This window comes from Manis pentadactyla, chromosome 6 (assembly GCF_030020395.1).
Source record: "Manis pentadactyla isolate mManPen7 chromosome 6, mManPen7.hap1, whole genome shotgun sequence".
NCBI classification, from domain to species: Eukaryota; Metazoa; Chordata; class Mammalia; order Pholidota; family Manidae; genus Manis; species Manis pentadactyla.
Window position 1 is genome coordinate 689,434 of NC_080024.1, and position 14,432 is coordinate 703,865.

At 48.8% G+C, this 14,432-nt stretch overlaps 1 protein-coding gene across 12 annotated transcripts in view; it reads right to left on the reverse strand.

The window, feature by feature from the left end:
• Positions 1–14,432, reverse strand: part of SNED1 (sushi, nidogen and EGF like domains 1) — a 76,322-nt gene that overhangs the window by 30,614 nt on the left and 31,276 nt on the right. For all 12 annotated transcript variants that reach the window (XR_008998104.1, XR_008998103.1, XM_057503335.1 and 9 more), the window contains 8 exons: positions 10,546–10,671; positions 10,199–10,303; positions 9,886–9,999; positions 9,334–9,450; positions 8,119–8,235; positions 7,821–7,937; positions 7,507–7,620; positions 7,085–7,258 (listed from right to left, as the gene is read on the reverse strand). Coding sequence is in view for 10 of the 12 variants with exons in the window: in XM_057503335.1 (XP_057359318.1) it covers positions 7,085–7,258; positions 7,507–7,620; positions 7,821–7,937; positions 8,119–8,235; positions 9,334–9,450; positions 9,886–9,999; positions 10,199–10,303; positions 10,546–10,671 (984 nt within the window). In the remaining 2 variants the exon portion in view is untranslated. The remainder of the gene's footprint in view (positions 1–7,084; positions 7,259–7,506; positions 7,621–7,820; positions 7,938–8,118; positions 8,236–9,333; positions 9,451–9,885; positions 10,000–10,198; positions 10,304–10,545; positions 10,672–14,432) is intronic.

The following is a 14,432-nucleotide window of genomic DNA, read 5'->3' on the forward strand; positions in this document are numbered from 1 at the left end:
TAAGTTCCTAATTTTTATATAGTCAGATTTGTTTACTTTTAGAATTTATAGTTAGTGCTTTTTAGTGGCCTAAGGAATCTTTCCTTGCCCCATGGCCAAAAATGCATATACCTGTATTTTCCATTCAGAATTATATAGTTTAAGAAAAAACATTTAAGTTGCTAATTGATCTGGAATTTCTCCAAGTGCGTAACCATTTTATTCCAGCTGTCACGAAGATCTTGTCCTGCACTTTTAGAAATTTATAGTTTTAGCTTTTATTCATGTCTGTAGTTCATTTCACATATATAAAATAAAAACTTATGTTTTTCACAGAGAAGACAAGTAGTGATTCTACAGCATCTTACAACGCTGATGAACAGTGACTGTAATGGGGTGTGGGGGGGACTTGATAATGGGGGGAGTCTAGTAACTATAATATTGCTCATGTAATTAATTGTACATTAATAATAGCAAAAAAAAACATGTTTTTGATGCTATTGTATATAATATTGTTTCATTTTATTTCCTGAGTGTTTGCTGCTAGAATATGTTTGTTTCTATTTATTGACCGGTGTCCTGTGGCTTAACTGAACTCATTACTAGTTTTATAGCTTCTTTTGTAAATCTCTTAAGATTTTCTGTGCATGATTGTGTCACCCATAGTTCTTCCTTTCTCGAAGATACGACTTTTATTCTCTTTCTTACTTACGGCACTGTGCAGGGCCTCCGGGATAACGCTGGAAGGAATGGTGAAGTGGAGGACACCCCTGTCTTATCACTGATTATAGGAGGAAGTCTTTCACCATTAAGTATTTTGCTTTTCTCATGGATGCCCTTTATCACATTGAAGAAATTCCCTTCTACTCCTAGTTTGTTAAGAGTTTTAAATAATAGTTCAATATTGTCAAGTGATTTCTCTGTGTCTGTTGACATGATCATATGTTTTTCTCTTTCGTCTCCTAATATGATGAATTTAATCATTGTTTTTCAAGTGCTAACCTGTCTGTGTTCCTGAGATATACCTCACTTGGCCATGAGGCATTATCCTTCTTAGGCAGTACTGGCTTCGACTCAGGAATATATTGTTAGGGTTTTTGTGTCTATGTTCATGGGAAATATTAGTCTGTAATTTCATTTTCTGTAATATCTCTGTTGGGTTTTGGTTATCAAGGCAACACTGGTGTCATAAATGATTTGAGAAGTGCTCCTTCCTCCTATATTTGCTAAAAAAAAATTGTATAGGATTAGTATTACTCCTTGTAAATGTTTGATAGAATTCACCAGTGAAGCAATCTAGTCCTGCCATTTTCTTTGCAGAAACATTTCAAATTATAAATTAAGTTTCTCTAATAAATGTACAGTTATTCATATTTTCTATTATTCCTGTGTCAGTTCTGGTAATTAGTGCCTTTCAGGTATTATCCTTTTTCTTTAAGTTGTCAGAAATATTGGCCCACAGTTGTTTACAATATCCCTTGTTTTCCTCTAAATGATGACAGGATCCTCTGAAGGAGGAGCTCCTCTTTCATTCTGATATTGCTCATTTTTCTTTTTTTCTGGATCACTCTAGCTAGAGGTTTATCAATTTTATTGGTCTTTTAAAGGAAACAAATTCTGGTTTCATTGATTTTTCTCTGTATATGTCTTTTTTGTAATTACATTTTCTAATTGTTGACACATAAAAATACTATTAATTGTTATAATAACCCATATTCACTACATATGCTACATTTCCTGTAATTTTCAGTAGTTTTCCTGTAAAAACAACCATATCAGCCTGCAAATACTGACCTTTTTACTCTGTTCTTTAGTATTTTCATTAACTTCTTTTTCTTACTTAGTTACATTGGTCAGTACTTCCAATATAATATTGATTATGTTAGTGATAATGGTCATGATGTTCCCAATTTTAAGGGGACTGTTTCTCTATTTAGGATGTTTATTCTAGGTTTGAGGAAGGGCATAGTAAAATTCCTCAAAACTAATTTCCTTTCCCCAAGCTCAGCATGTCTTAGTTAAACAGAAGCACAGCTTTTGAATTCCAGATCCTCCTCCTGTATAACAAAGATCAGGAGACTCACTGTCCCACAGCTCTCTTGATGTGACCTATACTCCTTCCTCTATGAATATGTGGAGTGTTAACTGTGTTTTACATGGTGCGGCCAGTCTAGCCGTGCCTGGCCTAAGCACACCTCTCTGTGGGATGATGAACACTTATGGAGTCGTGTGGGCTCTGCTACTTCTCCCCAATAAATCTTATATTATTTTATACCAAATGGTACTACGGGTGTGTGTGCACACGTATATGTGTGTGTATGATGTTATTTTAATCTGGATAAGGAAGTACTTTTTTATTCCCTATTTGGTAAGAACTTCTCTTATGAAAGGGTATGAATTTTCCGAATTGCTTATTATGCATTCATTGAGATTCTTCTATGATTTTTCTCCTTCAATTGGTTAATGTAGCAGATTTTTCTAATACCAAACTATTCTTGCAACAACCCAACTTGATAAGAGCATACATAGTCTTTACAGACTGTCTAATTTCTGCATCTGTGTCCATGTGTAATGAACCTGTAATTTTACTTTCTCCAACTGTCTGTCTGTGGTGTTGGTGTAAAGGTCATACTGGCCTCATAGAATATGGGCTGGCACACGTTCTTTTACCTTCTGATCTCTGAGGAGCCCGTAAAACGCTGCAATGATCTGTTTCTTGGCATTTTGGTAGAATTTACTTATTGTTCAGGCTTGGTATTTCTTTGTGGGGAAAAACTGCTTTGATTTCATTAAATAGTCAAAGGATTATGTACGCTTTCTCTATTTCCTTGGGTCATTTTTGGTAATGGGACAGGGAGGCAGCAGGGCGTAACTCCTGCCCAGTTAGAGTAGGTGTGGGCCCCAGAAAGGGACAAGGTCTTAAGAAGCAGGGTACTTGAAAGTGAAACAGGGTAACAATTTATTCCCCCTCGGGACCCAGTGGTCTGGAACAGCTCACTGCTCATAGACCCGAAGGCCCGTTAGCTCACAGCAGAGTATCCGGGAAACCCTCACAGACACAAGTTAAAATACAACTAGCATTCTGGCTGAGTCTATAGAAAACTCCGGCTGCAGCGGGCATAAGACCCTAGACACCCAGACCCCAAGTGGCAGCCTTGCCCCGCCCTGCCCCTGCGGGGAGCTCCACACTTTCTCTTACCCTGAATAAAGCTCTCTCTGTCTGAATAAAAACTATGAATCTCCTGCCTTGTGTGTTCAAGGCGTTCATTCTTCGACTCCGCAAACAAGAACCCCGGCATCAGTAAGTTATATTTTTCTATGAATATTATGTCCATTTCTCTTAAGGTTTCAAATTTATTTATATAGACTAGTTGATAGTATTCCCTTATTATATTTTAAATCTCTGCTACATCTATGGTTGTGCCACGCTTTTAACTTCTAAAAGTTATTTTTGCTCTTTCTTCATAAGTCTTGATGGGTATTTGTCCACTTCAGTAGGCTTGTCAAACAAAGCACTGATTCTGGTGTTATCTTTTCTTTTGTGTCACTGATTATGGGTCTTGTGTTGCCTCTTTCCTTCAAATTTCTTTAGTGTCATTTGCTGTTCTTTTCCTCACTCCTGAAGTCAGGCATTTAGTTCATTAACTTTGAACTTTTCTAACATGTATTTAAGGCTATAAATTTTTCATGAAGCACTGCTTTGTTTCATCACACACATTTTGATGTAGGAAACTATTATTCATTTAAAAAATGTATTTCAGTGTCCATGTGATTTCTTCTTTGACCCATGAGCTACTTCAGAGTGTCTAAAAATATCTAAACACAGAGATTGAAAATCTATCTTCTTGTTCTTAATAACTTAATTTTTTTGTTCAGACAATGCATTCATTCAAATTACTAACTGTATTGTTTAAATTTTTGCTGTTTTTTTTAGCTCCTTAACCTAAATTAATTGGAAGAAGTGGTCCAGAATTTCCCAGAATTATGGTGAATCTGTTGGTTTTTTTCCTGCAGTCTATTAATTTTTGCTTTTTATGTATTGAGACTATTGTATACTATTGTATTAGATCCTTGAGTATTCATAATAGTTGGATTTTCTTGATGAATTGAACCAATTATTGAGAGAAACCCTCCCATCATTAATGTTGCTTTCTTACAGTCTATTTTGTCTGATAGTAATGTAGCTAAACCAGCTTTATTTTGATGTTTTCACCTGGTAATTTTTCCACGCTTTTACTTTCTCTTCCTATGTCCTGACAGTTTAGGAGCATCTCTTCCAGGAGCTGCAGCTTGTTTTGTTTTGTAATAAATCTGGCAATCTGTCTTTTACCTGGAGAGTTCAGTCAATTCATATCTGTATTTTTTCCTATTATAAACTAACTTTGCCACTTCTTTCTGTTTTGTTTGTTTTTCCTTCTAGACGGTGACAAACGCTACCACAGTATTTTCTCACTCTCCCTTCTCTGATCGCTCACAGAACGTTCTGGGTCTGTCTGATTATTTGAGTGCTTCCTCTAAAGAAAGCCTCTGTAGCTGTGCCTCGTGAGAAGCTCGCTCTCACGATTTGGGTCTTGAGTTTAGCTATTTCGGTATTTATCTTGCTTGGGATCTGCTGACCTTGGCTTTGTGGGTGGATGCATTTCTTCATTTTTAGAAAATGCTCACTTACTACCTCCTCAAGTTTTTATTTTCCGCATTCTGTCCCCTCCTTCTGGGACTCCGATCACGCACTTGTCTGTCTGTCTGTCCCCCAGACGTCTGACGCTCTGTTGTTTTTGAGAAGGACTCACTCGCTAATGGCTCATGATGCACTTTTCTTCCTCTCCGATCTGTCTGGACAGTTTTCTGGGTGCCTGGGGTTCTGTGCTTTGTCTTCTGTGGCATCATTCTGTTGTGAGCCTATGCGATTTACTCTTCACTTCGGATGTTGCATTTTCTACTTTGTTACTTGATTTTCTTTCCTGTGCTCAAATGGTCTCTTGTGTCACTCATTTTCCCCCCTTTTTAAAAAATATATTTATAATGGCCATTTAAAAGCCCATATCTGCTGATTCCGACGTGAATGATGGACTCCGTTCATCTGCCGGCCTGTTTCCGTCGCCTGTTTCTCCTCCTCTAGATCACGTGTCGTGCTTCCTCGCCTCCCGGGCACAGTGCACGTGAGAACAGAGAGACCCGAGCAGAAAAGCCCGCCCCCAGGGATGCACATGTTCTCTTCTCTGCCGGGCAGCGGGGCTGAAGAGCTGACCTCTAGGAGGTGCTCTGGCCTGGGCTGGGGCACTGTGCTGGTCACCGCTCATGGTTGGTTTTAAATGCTTGAGGGCTGGAACAGGCCTCTCCCTCCGGGTGGGCTCGGGATGCCAGCTTGTAAGACTATGGAACCCCTGGGCTTCCCATAGAGTCCGTAGGAAACCTGTGGGCGCTGAGGACTTGCTCTGCGTCTGGGACTCCTAATACCCGCCCGTCCTGCTCACCCACAGCAGCGTCAAAAGCGTGGCGGGACCTTCCAGTAGCACAAAGCACGTGCCCGTGGGGGGCTCGCTCCCGGGATGACGCAGCCGACGGTCCCTCTGACCGAGGAGGGGGCTCACCTACACGGCTCTGCACCCTCCGCTCTGACAGGTCGAAAGATGATTTTCCAGGTTATCTGGTGTTGGACTTTTATGCTACAGCGAGAGTGGTGGTGTTTTATAACTGTCTAAATTGTTACTGAACGGACCTCCTCAGTATTTAAAAATGCCATCCCTTGATCCCACACCTGTCAGGAAGCCCAGCGGCGATCTGCCCCTTGTTCCGTTTTTGCCTCTGGGTGCTGTAAGAATTTCCTCTGCCTCTGATACTCTCACATTTTATGATAATGTGTGTAAGGTCCCTCTTTTCTCCCGGTGGGTGTTCTCATCTGGGAACTCCTTCTAGGAATTGAGCTCCAGAGTTGCTCTGACATCTCATCCCATTGTTATTCTTCTCCGCCTCTCGGGCTCCTGACCTCAGGGCGCACGGCTGCTTCTGCCCCAGAGCCCCTGCATTCTCTTTATGACTTACTATACTTCCCCCCTCTCTCTGGAACATTCCTCAAGTCGACTTCTCAACTCATTAACTTACTCTTCATCTGTATCCACTTACAGACCACTTTTCAGCCTTCTTCCTTCTGCTTTCTTTAAAATGAGTTATGGGTCCTGTTTTTATGGCCGCGTTTCCTTCTGTGTGTTCACCAAGCTTGTTCACACACGTGTCCATTGCGGAACTTGGGCTCCCAACTGCGTGTCATCCGCACTTTGTTTCCTGTCTGAGGTAGTTGCACATCTCAGGCATCTTGACATTTTGGCTTGTGAGCTGACATTTCCTTGGGGTCCTGGCTCCCTGATGACACGTTGGGAGATGCAGCACTGGGGGGTGGGTGTGGCCCTGGAAGGCCAGGATGATGGAAAGATGCCTGAGGCCAGGCAGTCCCCTCCCCAGTTTCCTAGACGTCTTCATCTAGGGCTGGACAGGGTGGGCATGGCAGGGCATTCGGGACACAGGAAGGGGTTATGCGCCCCACCCGCCTCTGGATGCTGTCACTGTCCCTAAGTCACTCCCTTCAGGAATGCTTGTCTCATGGAAGCGGTGTCGGTACCACACAGACTTTCTGATGAGGGGACTTGGGAACGCCTGCCTCCACACAGCATGCCTGCAGTCGTGCCAGGACCCACATCTGCAGCAGCATCCGTTAGAGGGGGGCCCTGCCTCCGGGCCATGCAGCCCGTGCGCTGTGGGGGCCCCGGGACAATGGTCTGCAGAGCAGCTCTCCTCACATGGCCCTGGGGATCCTGGGGACCTTGCTGGAATGCAGGGTCTGATCCTCAAGTCTGGGTGAGGTTGGGAGCAAGAGGCAGGCCCTAGACCCTGACCTGCCTTGTTAGGACCCTGCCCGGAGGCAGCCTCCTGACCTCAGCTGCTTTGTCTGCAGAGTGGGCCCACGTGAGGGTGTGGGACCCCGGCTCTGGCTGCTCTGAGGTCAGGCCAGAACCCAGCCCTGTGCCCCTCCTCCTGGGGAGGAGGGTGTGGACCTTGCTGGCTTAGCCCACCTGCCCTCCCGCCCCACCCCAGAGGGCCTGCAGATCACCGTGGCATCGGGGAAGCTCGCTCCAGACACCCTGTGGCTGGCAAACCCGGATGTGCTTGGGGGTGCTCAGGCTGTAGCCTCGGTCACACACGTACAGAGCCACCGAGCCCAGGCGAGTGCCGTTGGAGTGCAGCGTGGCGTGCTCCACCTCCTCCGGGGGGCCGCAGTCCACCTCTGCAGGGACACAGCCCGTCCTGCACTTCCAGGCAGCAGCCTGGCCTCTCCCCTGCCCACCAGGCCCAGGTCCCAGCCCCGCCCTTGCACAGCGGGCCCCAGGCGGAAGGTGACTTGACTCCCAGGACTGGCTGCCCAGAGGATTCCCTTCCTCCCTGTCCCCCTCTCCCTCAGCAAGCCCGGCTGGCCCTGCTCTGCTCTTCCAAGCTCAGCAGGAGCTGCTGTACCCCCCACACCTCTGCCCTCACCTGCCTGGCACCGGTGTCCTGTGTACCCTGCTTGGCAGCGGCAGGAGAAATCTGTGCCCAGGTCCTCGCAGGTACCCCCATTCACGCAGGGGCTCTGGGAGCAGGGGGAGGGGGCTGCAAGGAGGCGGGGGTCACTGAAGGCCTCTGGGCTGCACGGGGCTGTTCTGCCTCTGGTGGCCGACCCCTCCCCCACTCCACGGCAGGGCCGCCCCTGCTCCCTGGGCCTGTCTTCTCCGGGGAGGAGACGCTGTCCCCAGCCGCTTTGGCAGCGCTGTCCCTAGCTGGCCTGGCCTGCAGGCCTCTGCCCACCTCACCTATCTCGCAGTGCCGCCCAGAGAAGCCTGGGGGACAGTCACACTTGTATTTGCCGATGTAGTGGAAGCACGTGCCACCATTGTGACAGGGGCCAGAGGCGCACGAGTCTGGCTTTCCTGGAAGCAGAAGGCGCCCTTGGGGTCAGGTGTCCTGTGCCCATCACCCACGACCCCTTCCCAGATCCTCCGCATCCCAGAGCTGGGGGCCTCAGGGAGAAAGTCCTGGCGCGCAGACGCGTGGCCGTGGCCCGGGGCTCTCCCCACACCCCCCAGGCGCCCCCCAGCGGCAGGGCCGCACCGATCTCGCAGTGCCGCCCGGTGAAGCGGTAGGGGCAGCTGCAGCGGTACTCGCCGCTCGCCTCCTTGCACGTGCCCCCGTTCCTGCAGGGCCCCGAGCTGCACAGGCGCGGCTGGGCTGTGGGGGGAGAGACAGGCAGGTGAACAAGATGCCCATGGTGCCCCGCATCTCAGACCAGGCACCCGTGGGCCCTGCAGGCTGGGCCCGCCTCGGCTGAGCTGCGAGGCTGGGCAGCAGGGGCCCAGCCAGCCAGGTGCATGCCAGGTAGGACTTGCCACTGGAGACCCCGCTCGGCCTCGAGCTCCCCTGAGGAGCTGCCCAGCCTGGGCTGGGCTCGAGGGGAGCCATGACTACAGCACAAGTCCGGTGCATCTGTCCCCCCATGTGGCGCCCACACAGGTCCAGCAAGGAGTTGAGGCCCTCGGCCGTCTCCATGTTCTTGGGGGCAGGGGGCCTGCCTGCTATGCTCAACCCTTCTGTTACCCCACCCCACAACCTGCAGGGCCACCCCATCCTCAAAGCAGCCCCGAGTGCCCTGTGTCCAGAGCGCAGGGCCTCAGCAGCACGTGCAGAGCTGCAAGCAGAGAGGCCCCCCACCCCGGGAACCTCCTCCTGCTGCAGGGTGGGGGAAGCGGTGGGTGCTGTGTGTCTGAGTGTCAGGGACCTCCCTCCAGGCCACCGTGAGAGCAGGAGAGGCTTCCAGAAAAAGCCACTGGGGTCTCGGCTTCCCAGACAGACAAGGGCAGCGGGAGAGCCGGGGGCATGTGCAAGGCCTGAGCTCCGAGCCCCGAGCCCCAGGGAAAGGGCCGTGGCCACACTGGGGTCCGGTGGCCGGCCCTCTGGGCTCTGACCAAGGCGTGCGTGGGATGCACGGGCCACTGAAAGCGGTCCTTTATGTCGCTCCAAACCGCATGACAGGAACAGTTTGGGGGCCAGCAATGCCTGCAGTGTGCTTACAAAGCATTTACCGCCCTGAGTGGCTGAATGTTGTGAAATGTTGACGTTTTCCAAGGCAAATTAAATTTAACAAAGCCCTGATTTTTAAGTCAGTGACTCTAGAACCCATTTGGAAAAGTGCTGGGCAGGAAATGAGGCCTTTTCTGAGGGAAGCAAAGTGATGACCAGGACGAGCCCAGGCCCAGGAGGAGGGGAGGCCAGCTTGGGGGGATCCTGCAGGGGCTCGGAGTGGCAGCCCAGGGGCCCCTCGTCCCCCACCTTTCTCGCAATGCCTGCCGTGGAACCCGCGTGGGCATGCACACGTGTATGAGTCGTCGTGGGCATCGCAGGAGCCTCCATTGAAGCAGGGGTCGGAGTCGCAGGGTGATGGCAGTGCTGGGGGCAGAGGGCGGTCACCCTGACATCCTGGCTGTCACCAAGGGGGCCCCCGGAAAAGCCTGTGCTCTTGAATTACCAGGATTCACCCCCCTTCTTCTACCAGCTAGGGCTGAGCAGTGTCCACACAGCTTTGTGCCACCACGTGAAGCTGTCCCTCACATAAGGCATTCGTGATTGTACACCAACAGAGGTGTGGCAGAAACTTCTAGGCGTGTCAGGCCTGTGCTGACCATTTTAACAGCCAAGAGGGGCTTGGGGAAGATGCTGTCGTGGCTGTGAGCTCACTGCAGAGGAGCAGAGTGGGCGGACAGCCGGGCATGTCTTGGGCGGTCAGGCCTGCCCACCTGTGTGCCTCTGCACCCACCACTTCCCCTCCAAACATCCTCCCCCTGGTTTCTGGGCTGCCTGCGCCTGCACCCCATGCCCACTCACAGTGGCTGACATTGTGGCCTGTGTGGCAGACGCAGAGGTAGCTCCCGCCATACTCCATGCAGTAGCCCCCATCGGGGCACTGGGTGTTCATGCTGCAGGGCGTGGCTGTGACCTCTGCGGGGAGAGGAAGACCTCGTGAGTCTCCCTGGGGACCCTGCTGGGGCGACAGCTTCAGGCACTGCGCCAGCCCCTCCAGGGGACTGGTCCTGGGACCATTCCTTGTGGGGCTGGGCCTGTGGACTGGGCCCAGCCCCAAGCCACCATTCCCACCCTGCTTTGGGGAGTCTCAGGGCAGGGCAGGGAGGGCACCCACCAAATTCACAGAGGAGCCCAAAGAAGCCTGGGGGGCACTGGCAGAGGGTGGCGTTGGCTCTCAGGCATCTGCCACCGTTGTGGCACTCACAGTCACTGGGGGTTCCTGCCATGGAGAGAGGGAGATGCTCCAGTGAGTGGTGCCGGAACACGGGGCCCTCTCCTGACCCTGCTGTTCCTGGCCACCTCACAAGAGCTGCTGTGTGCACACATTCACACATGCACACACACTCGCTCTCACACACTCACATGGGTGTTGGCATGCACCCCTGCCTGCCTTCCCGCATGCACAACCCCTGGGAGGTCCCAGCCCTGGAATGCAGTTCCAGAGACCCTGTCCACACGCACTGTCCCTGCAGTCCAGGCCCATGAAGCCTTGGGGGCATTCGCACACGTAGCCCTGATCTGCATCCACACAGGTGCCCCCATTCTGGCAAGGGGCTGAGAGGCAAGCGTCAGGCACTGGGTGGCTTCCTGCAAGAAAGACAGTGGTCACCAGAGGTGGTTAGAGCTGGGGAGGGGAGGCTGGGGGCAGGGAGGGCAGGGCTCCTGCTCAGAACCCACAGCGCATGTCGAGGGGCTGACCTCCCCTCTCAGTGTCTCTTCTCTGGAAACGTTTCTAGCTGCCCCTCGTCCTTGAGCCCCCTCTTTGGAGCCGAATGGGAAGCAAGCAGAGGAGGCCCCCTGTGTGCACCAAAGGACCAGCTGAGGCCTGCGGCCTCCAAGCGTTTCTGACCAAGCACTTGTTAGTGAAATATTTGGGTTTTTCCAGACGTCCTTCTGTCATGGGTGTCTAGTTTAATTTTGCTCTAGTTAGAGAACATGTCCTCTTAATTTACTGAGCCTTGCTTTACAGTCATCAGGACGGTCTGTCATAGGGAATGTTACACAAGCTCTTGGAAAAGGGTGTCTTTAAATGTCACTTAGGCCATGCTGGCGGCCAGCGCTTTCTCCCCTCCACATGCCTGCCTGCTGGTTCTGTGTGTCCCTGAGGGAGGCCATCGGGCCCCCCCCATTGTCCCAGATCTGCCTTTCCCCCTGCCATCTGCCAGCTTGTACTTCATGTATTCCGATATACGTTACTAGGTATATAGGTGCAAGCGTATTTAGTGTTGCCATGTCTTCTTGACGAACTGACCCTTTGTTACTATAAAAGGACCCCCTCCATTTCTGGCAGTATCCTTTTTTCTAAAGCTCAATCTGATACACACACAGCCATACCAGCATTTCTTGGTGTTTGCCAAACCTATCCCTTTTTGTTTTTTAGATGTTCGATTTCTTCATGTTATTTTGGAATTTATATTTTAAATTAACACACAGTAACACTGACTTTGGTCTGATGCACATGCCTATGCAGTTTAACACATGCATAGATTTGTGTAACCCCTCCCAGTCAGGACACAGAACACCGCAGCACCCCAAAGCCTTCCTTGATCTGCCTCCTCAGGGCCACAGACTCCCTCTGCTCCTGAAGCCCCGGCCACTACTGATCTGTGAGTCACTATAGTCCTGCCTTTTTAAGGATGTGAGAGAACAGAGTCACACAGTATGGGCTCCTTGGAGACTGGCTTCTTTCGCTCAGCAAAACGCCTCTGAAACTCACAAGGTTGGTGTGCATCAGTAGCTAGTCCTTTCTATGACTTCCCAAGCATAGTCTTCCATGGTCTATGTCCATCGCCCACCCAGGGAAGGACATGTGGGTTCCCAGGCTTCGGTGCTGATAAACAGACATGCTGTAAACATTTGTGCATTTTATGTGAACATGTTTTCTCTTCTTTAGGGTTCTACCTAGGAGTGTGATTGTGGGTCATATTTTAAGTGTATGTTCAACTTGATGAAAAACTGCCAAACCGTTTTCAGGATGGCTAAACTGTTTGGCATTCTCACCAAAAACTGTGAGCATGCCCATTGCCCTGCATCCTCGCCAGGTATTTTATTTGAGCTGTTCTGATAGGTTTGTAGTGGCATCTCACCTGACTTTAATTTGTGTTTCACCAGTGGCTAATGATGATGACAAATTAGAACATTTGTTCATCTGCTTATTTGCCTTCTGTATGTCCTTTTTGGTTAAATGTCTGTTCTCTTCTTTTGTCTGTTTTTTGACTGGTTGCTTGTTTTCTCACAGGTGAGTTTTGAGAGCTCTTTACACATTCCAGACACCAGGTCTTTGTCAGACGAGAGTTTTGCAGACACTTCTCCCAGGCTGTGGCTTTTCTCCTCATTTTCTTAGCTATGCCTTTCACAGAGCACAAGTTTTTAAATTTGATGTATTCCAGTGTATTTCTGTTTGAAGAATTGTGATTTTGCTGTATTTTCTAAGAATCTTTGCTTAACCCCAGGTCACAAAGATTTTTCTCCAATGTTTTCTTCAAAAAAAATGTTTACATTTTCCATTCAGGTCTCTGATTCATTGAGTTAATCTTTGTGTGAGGTGTGAACTTGAAGTTCGTTTTCTGCATAAGGATGTCTGTTCCAAAACCATTTGTTGAAAAGATCACCCTTTCTTTGCCAATACCACATGGTTTGATCACTGTAGCTTTATAGTAAGTCTTAATACTTTTGACTATCCTAATTCCTTTGCTTTTCCCTATAAATTTTGGAACCCGTGTGTCCATAGCTACAAAAAAAACCCACTGAGGTTTTGGTTGGAATCATATTAAGTCTATAGGTCAACTTGGGGAGAACCGACATAGTCACTGTATGGAGCCTTCTGGTCCATGAACGTGGTGTGTCTGTCCACTCGCTTAGGTCCTCGTTGGTTTCTTTCATCAGCATTTTATGGTTTTCAGCATACAGATCCTGTACATGTCATAGTAGATTTATACCTAAGTCTTTCAATTTGGGGGAAGCTATTATAAATGGTATTATTGCTTTTGATATTTTGGATCAGAGTCCATGTGCCCAACTAAGGGAGCTCAGAAGTCCATAAATAACATTATAGGGTTGCTGTCCCAAGATCCCCCTCTCCAGTCTCCCCAGCGCTTTCCAGTCTCTGGGGCCACACTTTTTAGTCTTCTGGCAAGAACACTGGAGTTTTAACCGCCCCACTCTGCTGCATACTTCCTGAGACTGTACTCAACTCTGGGGCCAAGGGGTGGAAGGACAGAGAAAGGGGAAAACAACGGGAGTCTGCCCACCCGCATGAGGCCGCAGCACCTCCAACTGGAGAGGAAGGTTCCCCAGCCCTTGTCAGTTTTAGGCACCTGAGGGCTCCCCCATTGCTGCCACCGTTGGTTCTGCTTTTCAGTCTGACTCAAGGGCTTCTCCTGGAGTTCTCTCTTTGTCCATGCTGATGCTCACTTCTGGTTTTTGGGGTCACCTTAAGTCCAGGCAGGGGGGATAGCAGAGGGGAAAAATGGTAAACTCACCACTGAATCTGTGGTACTTGGAAGCTTGGTCTTCTTCCCCAGTCCACTCACTACTACTTATTTTCAGAGTCCTCAGATAGCTACCCCATCACTCCCGGGCTGTGTGGCTACGTTCGGTGGGAGAGGCAGGGTACAGCGCACTTACTCCCCTACTCAGAACCGGAAACCCACGCTGCCGGCTTACCGTCGTCTGAGCTTACATTTATGGTAGGGTTCTTGTGGACAGTGGACAGTTGGGTCTTGCTTTTCAATTCAATTTGACAATATCTGCTTTGTAACTAGTGTGTTTAACAGTTTTACATTTGAATATAACTAGCAATGTGATTGTATTAAATGTACAATCTTACTATTTGTTTTTATTTGTCCCACTTCTTCTTTGTTCCTTTTTTTCTTCTTTTCCTGCCTTCTGGGTTGAGTATTTTTAGGATTCCATTTTTTCTCCACAGTTGGCTTATTAGCTATAACTGTTTATTATTCTATTTTTACTTATTGCTCTATGGTTTCCAATGGATTTCTTTAACTTATAATAGTTCACCTTCAAACAATATTATGTCCCTTCAAATATAAGGTCAGGTATTATGCTTCCTTTACGTCCTCCCTATCCTTTATGCCACGAGTTGCTAAGCTGTGGCCCACAGACAAAATCTTGCCTGTCAGTTAAAAAAAAAAAAAGCTTATTGGAACACATCCACGCCCATTCATTTTCAGATTGTCTACGGCTGGCCGCTTTTGCATTACACCGGCCGAGTCGAATAACTGTGACCACATGGCTTGAAAAGCCAAAAATATTAACATCTGGCCCTTTACAGAAAAAGCTTGCACATTCTGCCTTAAGCTATTGGTGCCATACATTTTAGTTCTATATAT